The sequence below is a fragment of the Oratosquilla oratoria genome, chromosome 10 (genome assembly GCF_046742065.1).
Source record: "Oratosquilla oratoria isolate Oo_2021 chromosome 10, ASM4674206v1, whole genome shotgun sequence".
In the NCBI taxonomy this organism is placed as follows: domain Eukaryota; kingdom Metazoa; phylum Arthropoda; class Malacostraca; order Stomatopoda; family Squillidae; genus Oratosquilla; species Oratosquilla oratoria.
In genome coordinates, this window is record NC_134786.1 from 19,341,184 (window position 1) to 19,350,841 (window position 9,658).

General features: G+C 41.4%; 1 protein-coding gene across 8 annotated transcripts in view; it reads right to left on the reverse strand.

Moving 5' to 3' along the window:
• Nucleotides 1-9,658, reverse strand: part of LOC143029140 (uncharacterized) — a 59,179-nt gene that overhangs the window by 41,665 nt on the left and 7,856 nt on the right. For 7 of the 8 annotated variants that reach the window (XM_076191593.1, XM_076191598.1, XM_076191591.1 and 4 more), the window contains exons 2-5: nucleotides 4,267-5,254; nucleotides 3,961-4,075; nucleotides 2,158-2,317; nucleotides 1,785-1,881 (exon numbers count right to left, since the gene is read on the reverse strand). In XM_076191593.1, the coding sequence (XP_076047708.1) occupies nucleotides 1,785-1,881; nucleotides 2,158-2,317; nucleotides 3,961-4,075; nucleotides 4,267-5,100 (1,206 nt within the window). In that variant the 5' untranslated portion in view covers nucleotides 5,101-5,254. The remainder of the gene's footprint in view (nucleotides 1-1,784; nucleotides 1,882-2,157; nucleotides 2,318-3,960; nucleotides 4,076-4,266; nucleotides 5,255-9,658) is intronic. The other variant, XM_076191597.1, reaches the window with a different exon arrangement.

Genomic DNA, 9,658 nt, shown 5'->3' on the forward strand with positions numbered 1-9,658 from the left:
AATTTCCTCGAGGTCACTCTCCTCCAAGAGAATAGGAGGGGGCGAAGGGGCCGGCACTGCGGAGGGAGTGGGGTGCGCCGCAGCGTTTTCGGGTGTGGGAGCGGGTAAGGTTGTAGGAGATGGTATGGGCTGTTGTGTATGGCGGGTAGCGAGTGCCTCGGCATCGATGGAAAACGAGGAGGCATTGGTTGTGGCAGGTCGGCGGTGGACATCCGTTTTTTCAAGGGTCGCGGCCGACCGTCGTGTTGCGGTCGCTTGCTGTCTGTGGGATGTGGGTGCCGTGTTTACAATGGGAGGGTGGGTCGCGGGAAGTTTTGGGAAGGTGACCACGCTATCAATGTTTGGGGCGGTAAGGGATGGTTCGACCTGAGGGGGAGAGTGTGTGCGATTCTTGCTCCCCCATACGAAGGTTCCTGGCGGCGCCGGGACGAAATCTACCCGTTTCGCAGCCCTCTGATAACACTGCACAGCCTCAGTCTTTCTTACTGTACACCGGGTATTCCATGCATGGTGTTTCTTTGTGCAGTTTGGGCATCTGGCTTGGAGGTCAGTGTCCCCGTTTTTTAATTTTGCGAGGCAACTGTCTGTTGGATGTGAGCGGCTGCAGATGCCACAGCGGGGGAGCCGTGCTCGACATTGTCTTTGGTGGTGGCCGTATTTTTGGCACTTAAAACACCTGAGGGGATCAGGAATGTACGTGCCCACGTGGTATTTACCCCATCCTCCTAAGTCTAACGTGTTGAAGGGGTCTCCCTTAACTTCAATGATCACATGGGGGGTTTGTCTTTTGAATTTGTCGAGTAGCCACTTGGCGCTGGTGATCCTGGGCTGACACGTTAGTAGCTCCAATTTGGCTTCGAAGTTGTAAACCACCATCTTGGTCGTTCTATCCTCCGGGAGGAGCTTCTTGATGTTTAGGCTACGTCCTTGGATCTCCATGTCTAGAATGTCGACTACATTTTGGTGGCGGGGGGTAAGGAGGACTGTGTCATCGTGCAGTAGTCTGAAGTTGACTAGCTCTCCTTGTAAGGGGCCAGTCTCGAGGGCTCTAACGACGTCAAAGGGTGAGTTGAAGCCGTCAGTGTGGTGGACCTTGTAGGTGGGGAGCCTGGAGTTTTTGGTGTTGTGAGTGGATTCCAGTGCCCTCTTCTCGCCGTCGGCGTCGTCAGACCGGCGTTTATTCCTGTTCGGAGACAGAGAGGCTGCCATGGCCTCTGCCTCTGTGGGGGTGGTTTAGACCCAGTCTAGCGATGCCCTATGAGCTCGAACCTATGCCGGTGCGCTTGGTGCACGAAAAGTGACCGGGAATGTGGGTTCCTCCACGAATGCAGTTCCAACAATTTTAAAAAACCACAGGGGCTATGTTGTAGTGCAAGCGCGTTATGCGAGGACATAAGAGTTGGTCGAGCGAGGTCCCAGGGGATATGGGAAGGCGCTCAGTGCCAGAGTGTCGAACCCGTGTCCTACTCGTGTGAGAGGCCGGGCAAGACCGTGCGGGGGGTAGGTGGGAGTGGAGTATGTGGGGATGGAATGGGTAGGAGTGGATTTTATATCTTTGTTTTTTTGGCTACCTCCCTTGTAAGGGGGAAAAAGCCTTTGGTATATGTATGTAGAACTTTTTTAAACAAAACAAGAGATAAAAATGATTACATATCACCATTCCTGACTGAAGTTTGAAATAAAATTATACTTTTTTCAAATATTATTCAACAATTGTTTCCCTACTCTACATTAAATCAAATAGTGTGATTACTAACAATAATCAGACTTTGCAAACATATTACCTTCTCATAATACGAGATAAACTTGGCACAAAGCTTCTCCATCTCTTGAATTTTGTGCTCCTGCAACTTCCGCACCTTCCTTTCATTTGCCAGTTCCCTGAGGAATATCAATAAATTACATCCACTATACTGCAATGACACAAACATAAACAATGACATAAACAGCTAATTATTATAAAATGGTCTTTTGATTTTTTTTTTAGAAAATTTAAATTTTTTCAGATTTCAGACTGGTTATTCCTTTGATTTAAAATGTTTTAACCCAACTGAATCAAGCAATGTCACAATTTTGATAGATATCAATAGATAAAGCATTCTAGTTGGTAACTTATGCTCATAACCTGAAGATGAAATGAAATAAACAAAAACATACTGCTGCAGTTGTAAACATAATTTGTGCTCCTTTGAGAGTTGGGAATCTGGGGTTGGGAACACACTTGAGTAAGCTGATAACCCATTAAGGCGGTTATTTGTGCCATTGCTACTAAAGTGTGTTGACAGTATTCCTAATATTTCACAGCCTTCACTGTCCCCTGAAATATACATAATATATAGCTGCAAAAGTCAGAGTACATAAAAACAAGTCAATTTATCATAATAATTTACATACAGCATACATTCATATGAATTTAAGTATCATACATCAATCATTCTCCTTCCACCTTCCTTATAGCCCATAACAGATGTTGTAAAATGGAAATGGCCTTAGGTTATAGAAAGGTTCCCACTCCTGTCATAAAAGGTAACTAAATGAGGAGGAATGAGGGGGAATGACCCTCTCTTTTAGTCATTATCTCTCAAGAGTCAGGGCAAAAAGTATGCCTCTCTACTCATAAGGGGTGTTGCCCTGTTACCCTGGATCTCTTTTGCAAAAGGCCAACAACCCTAAGATATCTGGCAACAACAACCATATTGACCCACAGACTAATTCTACTGGTAGTTAGCTTCCTTTTCTAAATGAGGGGACGGAGAGGGGGGGGTTGCTGAATTAATGAAGTGGCCTTGCTGTGGATGTGCTGTGTCTTGTGACACTGCTTCTGACCCAAGGCAGTGGACAGGATGCAGGGATGCATCATCCAGGAGGTGCCAAGATGAGAGGGAGGGAGGAGGGTGGAGGGGAGTGGAATATGTAGGGGATGGAATGGGTGGGAGTGGTTTCTGTGCCTTTTTCTTTTTGGCTACCCCCCCCACCCTGTGTAAGGGGGTAAAAAGCCTTTGGTATATGTATGTACTTAGCTTCCACTGGTTTTGCACAAGTGAAATCATGTTTCTACCTCAAAGGAAACAATAAATAGCACATTTGTAGACAATACGTCCTTTAACAGGATGTCTACAAGATCCCATGCAAAATTTGTACTATACAAATCACTTATTTGCTATCCTTACCACTGTTGAGACATTGTGACAGGTTTGAGGAAGGTGGAAGATTAAGACATAGGTGGGCCGAGTTTATTCCTGACCGGTTTCATTTAGAGCTTCTTCAGAAGAACCTCTAAGCGAAACCAATCAGGAATAAAGTCGGCCCTAGACCCGTGTCTTACTCTTCCACCTTCCACAAATCTTTAGCACTGTATCACATTTACTTACTGGTACATATTTTCATTTCAAAATGAAAATAATCAAATACATCTAATTTTAACCCATCTGGTATGTAGAGGGTTTTCCTTAGCAGAATTACACAAATGTACACACCATGAATATTAGTGAAATCATTAAATATGATAGGAGTGAGGTTGAAAGAACACCAAGAATGAGATGCATGAATGGGGTGATTAGAGCTTTGGATACAAGTCAGATATTTGTTGGGCAGGGAAGAAAAGAGTACAAAAGATTGGGGTGAATGAGGGGATTGTGAATGGATGACAGATTGAAATGGCCCAGAAAATATTCTTCTCATCAGCTTCATAAATAATGAGTGGATGAGGAAGAAAACTGCTATACAATGAAGCAGTGGGGTAAGTCAGTTCCTGCTGTCAGGCTCTGCTATGAAAAAGCTGTGCCTGGCTGTACTGGTGACAAAAGGACAAGACAATCCTTCATCCCCAAAGTGTAAAGATGGGACAGATGGTTGAACAGGTTTTATTTTTGTATAATGTGGGGATATTTTGAATTTGGTGCACCCTTATCAGGAGGAAAGAATTTTTAGTATGCATATATATATACCATCAAAGCCTACCTTGAGCATTAAGTCGTTCCCTGAGACGTCGCAACAAAAGAAGTGCACTCTCACCAAAGGGTGTAGCATTGATATCATCTGATATAAGCCTCTGTCCTTCACTCAACTCCTTACTCTGTTTACATACAATGCAATAGCAAAATATAGTATAACAACAATAGGATTGGAAGGGAAAGTTGTCAAAAAAATAATATCTTTATTTCATTAACACTCAAAACAAAATACTCACACTTCTGCAATATACTACTTACAATGAAATGACAAGCTTAGAACAACTGAGATAATTGGAAAAAAGAAAAATGTTACCTGACTAGTATATCCTGTTCTTTGTCGCTCTTGCATGTGGTCTGTACTAGGTGTAGCATTTCTTTTTTGATCTTGGTAGTCCTCTGCTATCTGTGGGGTCTCAACAATCCTATCAACACCAGAACGTTTGCTATGCTCCTGTGTCACATGTGCATTTGTTTGTGTTGCACAAGTGCGATATGTATGAATCTTTGAGGATGTATACCTTGAAGATTCTCTGTTTAACCATGCTGATGTTTGAACTGATCTATCATCCACATCTCTGCTTATAATTCCACTTGATACATTCTTTTTTGCTTCTTTTCTGAAATCTCTGTTCCTACTACTGCCACTGCTCTGCCCCTCTCCTGTCCTCTTATCACTATTTCTGGAAATCCTCGAATCACTGCTATTACTCTGACTTGAGCTCATTCCATCTGCATGTGATGAAATTAACACTATATCTTGTTCTGAGACACTAGAAATGGTACCCTGGCTTTCAAGAAATTCTCCCCACGAAGTATTAGGGGGTAATACTGGATGCTTCTTTACTTTGTCTTTCTTCTTACTATCTCCACTGGATCGTCTACTCCTAGATACCTTGCTGGATTTCACTGTAACCCCTCCTCTCCCTCTTTTACTATGAGATTCATTTTCAGTCCTTGTTTTTCTTTCCAAATTTCCTTGCAAGACCTCAATCTCTTTTTTCAGTAAACAGTCTCTAACAAAATTGTTATTCTTTTCAGGTTTGGAAAAAAGACCTTTCTTTTTGGGAATGGTTTTGACACAGATTTCCATGAGTTGGTTAGCATTTTGAAGAATCTTATGATGAACAACTCTTCCCTCCTCCTCCATTGCTTCCTGGTTTTCTTTATCTTAGTGTGTTCCAATATAATATCAAATCACATTTTCTTATATATAAAAACTTATACACAATATTTTATACTTGGCATTGCTAACAAGCATATGCATATGACTTCCCCATGAACTATTTCAGCTCACATCTGTCCTGCAAGACAAAAAGTATATTAGAAAGATATCTAATGTAGGATATTCATCATCATGCCAGAAAGTTATTCTGCAAATGAAATATAACCAAAACTAATTATAGTATTTTCTAATTCCTTGTGAGAATACATTCAAAGCCAGCTCTTTAATTTTCTTTATTCAAAAGTTGAGCTTCTTTTCTACAACAAAAACCTAAACAGCCTGGACAAAAACTTATCAACAGTAGGCTTGATCAGTTAATCTTACTGGTATCCTACTGGTCTCCTCTCGGTAAGACTTACTGACCACCTACAGACTAAGTGATTGACAATAGCTACTAATTTCTTCCAAAAATATATATAGACATATACAGGGTGTGTATGGTAACTGTTTCACTTTTTAGGGTCACACAAAAAGTCACAATTTAGTTGAAAATAAACTTATTGCAAAAAAGAAAACAGACTGTATCAGCACACTTCTGGTGTCCCATTACTTGATGAATCCACCCTTGGCATCAATGACATCCTCAACAAACCCTTAAGACCTGACACAGGCCTTCTTCATGACCTCCTTGGAGAGATTAGCAAAGACGACCTTGATCCAACTGATCAGATCATCCCTACTCTTGTTTGGAGTGCAGTTAGTATCTCGTTTAACTGCACCCCATACAAAAATAGTCCATTGGGTTGGAGTCGAGTGAGTTAGGGGGCCACACATCAGTGGCAATGATGTCAAAGAAATTGTCAGAGAGCCATTTCAGAGATTTTCTAGAGGTGTGGCATGATGCCAAGTCCTGTTGCCATATGTAGGATCTACCAGCAGCTATTTCCTCAATCCATGGTTTCACATGGGTCTGTCAATGTACACTTCAATGCTCACCCTGAGCCTCTGGGGAAAGAAGAATGGGGGCATGACTTGGCCCTTGCTGCAGACTATCCAAAACACCATGACAGTTGCAGGAAACTTGGTTTTCATGACTCTTGGCACATCCTTGGGACAGCCAACCACCTTGTGGGTCTGGTCCTGGCAGAAGTTCTTTTTGTCTGAAAAGAACCACAGCATGTCATTCTCCAGAGGGTGCTTCAGTTTATTGAGCAACTTCTTGAAGTGGTTCTCCTGCATCTTTGCAGAGAGGAGTTGACCCTTACGCATCTTGTATGACTTGTATCTGATATCTTCATGCAAATACTTCCTTACAGTGCCCTCAGACATTTGCAGCTCTCTGACAATGGACCTCATGAACCTGCCGAGGTCTTCATCAACCATGGCTTGCAACTGAGTGACAAATTCTGTATTCCTGATGGTGTCTGATCATCAAGAATGATGTTTCCTCTCGGTAACACCTTCATAATTGTAGTCGGAATAAATCAACTCCCTCCTGATAGTCCTAATGAACCCTTGAGTCACTTTTACCAGTTCTGAGATCTTGCTGCTGCTGTGTCTGGCAGAGATTACTATAAGTACTGCATGCCTTTCCCATAGATGAAGAAATGTAAAGCTCTCCATGGACACAAGGTGTTGCTGGGGCAAAGTCTTGATATGTACTGATTGGTAGCTTTTGTTCTGAGTGGTGTCCTTCCACACCATATCCCTGAAACGAAACAATTACCATACACACCCTGTACCAAGGACTTTTTTCCCCTTACAAGGGAGGTATCTAAAGTCAAAGGCATAAATCTACTCCCACTCATTTCATTCCCACATACTGCACTCCCATTCACCACCCCTCCATCCCTCTTTTCTTGGCTCCTGGTCTATAGGGCATTGTTTACCTGCCAGGCTTCAGATCTATGCAGGATATATATATTTACCTAATTGTAGTACAGTGAGTCCTCCTTATACGGTAATTCTTTATCCAGTTAATTCACAGTTATGGTATTTGGTAATTACTACCCTCGATTCTATTTACAGTAAGAAAAATTCACAGATATGGTATCCACTAGATATTTTGAAGAGGAAAGAGCAGGGAGAAGGTACGTCTGCCATATCCTATTATTACATGTTATAATGGGTTCGGTATACGGTAATTTCAATTTGCGGTAAGGTTTTCAGGAATGCATATGTACCGTATAACAAGGACTTATTGTATACAGGAAAGCCGCAATGGTTTTTGGGTCCTGTCTCCTGTTCTCAAATTTCTAACATACCTAGACTCAAATTCATGTAAGGTTCCAACTTAATCTACATCTTTGATTTCCAATTATCATATTGAGATTAGAAATCATGTATTGTTTGAGCTTCGGCTATATCACCTATGTTATTCCACATATTTATACATCTATATGGAAAACTGTATTTCTTCACATCCTTTCAACATATGGCCTTTCTTAATTTACTTCCATGACCTCTTAAAGCCCTCCCATCTTTAATTAGGAGATCTCTTCTATCAATGCAATCTATCCCCTTTAGTGACCTGAACACTATAATCATGTTACCTCTTTCTCTTCAATCTCTCAAAGTTGGAAGACCCAGTACCTTTAGTATTTCCTCATATGGTTTATCTGCCAGGCTGGGGACCAGTTTGGTTCCTGCCATTTGTATTCTCTCAATCTTGCTTATATCCTTCCCCCTGTGTTGGGACCATACTACTGATGCATATTCCAGTCTTGGACATATCTGGGTTTCAATGAGTTTTTTCATCATCTCTTCATCCATATAATGGAATGCTACTTTAATCTTCTGCAGTAGTTCATATGTCTCTGCCACAATCTTGCTGATATGTCTGACAGGTGACAGGTTGTCTTTTATCAACACTCCAAAGCCTTTCTCTTCTTTTACTTTTGTAATGTGTTTGCTTCCCAAGGAATACTTTAAGGATGGCCTTTTGCCACTATCGCCCATTTCCAGTACTTTGCATTTTTGGTATTGAACTTTATTTTCCATTTTTTGCTCCATGCAAAAATAGTATCTCAATTTTTCTGCAATATTCTATTGTCCTCATTTTTCATTTTTCTCAGCTTTTTGTATCATCTGCAAACATGTTGGCATAGCTTGTTGTTCCTTCCATCATGTCATTAACAGTGACAAGAAACATTATTTGTGCAGGCACTGAACCTTCCGGAACTCTGCTCATTACTGCTTTCCTGCTTGACATTTCATCCTTTACTACTATCCTTATGTATCTTTCCTTCAAAAAATCTTTAATCCATTCCAATAGTTTGCCTCTCAGTCCTCCAATATGCTCCAATTTCCACATAAGTTGACTGAGGTACCTTATCAAATGCCTTCTCTAGGTCCAGGTACATGCAGTCCACCCACCCCTCTCTCTTTCTTGCAGCATATCAATCACTCTTGAGAAAAAGCTTAAAAGGTTCAACACGTATGACCTTCCAGATCTGAAGCCAAACTGACTGTCTGTCAGAATGTTCATCTTTTCAAGATATTCAATCCATCCATCTTTAACAATCCTTTCACATAGTTTCACTATTGTCCTGGTTACTGATACTGGCCTATAATTTAGTGGTGTTTCCTTGTTTCCACCTTTGTGAATTGACACTTCATTTGCCCTTTTCCAATCAAGCGGCACAATTCCTTCTTTTAATGAACATGTAATAAGACTGTGGATCTTGTCAGCTAGTTGTTCCCTACATTCTTTAAGTATCCAGTTTGAGATCCTGTCAGGTCCTGAGGCTTTTGTCACATCCAATGATCCCAGGAGATTGAGCACTTCCCTCACTTCTACATTTATATCTGCTAAACCTGTTTTTTGCTCCCCTTGCTTTTCTCCAAAAAGTTGTGCTCTTTTGTGAAGACTGAGTGGAATCCATTCATTATTTCTGCCTGAGCTGAGGCCTCTTCAAAGACCTCACCATCAACTATCAACTTGGTGATTTCTTCCCTGTGTCTCAATTTACCATTTATGAGCCAGTAAAACAGTTTTGGTTCATCTTTGCATTTTTCTACTGCACCTCTTTCAAAATTGCTTTCTTCCTCCCTGTGAATTCTGGTATAGCCATTCCTAGTTTGTGAATTTCTTTTGTTTTGTTGATTCTTTTCTTTCTCCATTTCTCTCAAGCCACATCCCTGTTTTGTTTTCTTTCAGTCTCACATTTTTTGTTAAACCAATCCTGGTTTTGCTTCTTTCCTTCTCTAGTCTTTGGCACATGACTGTTCACTCCTAGGTTGTAAATGTCAAGAAAGATTTCCCATTTCCTCCCTATTCCTGTGGTATTCATGAACATAAGAGAGGAGTTTGAATGTGTTTGAGATGAGGTGCCTGAGAAGAACGAGAGGGGTTACTAGGCTGGATAGTGAGAAATGAGCAGGTGAGGAGAATGGGTGTGGATAGGGAAATGGAAGATAGGGTTGATGAAAGAGTATTGGGATGGTTTGGACACATGGAAAGACTGTGTGAAGAAAGATTGGTAAAATAGGTGAGGAAGGCAGAAGTAGAGGGAGTGAACAGGAGGGGGTGCCCATGGATGAA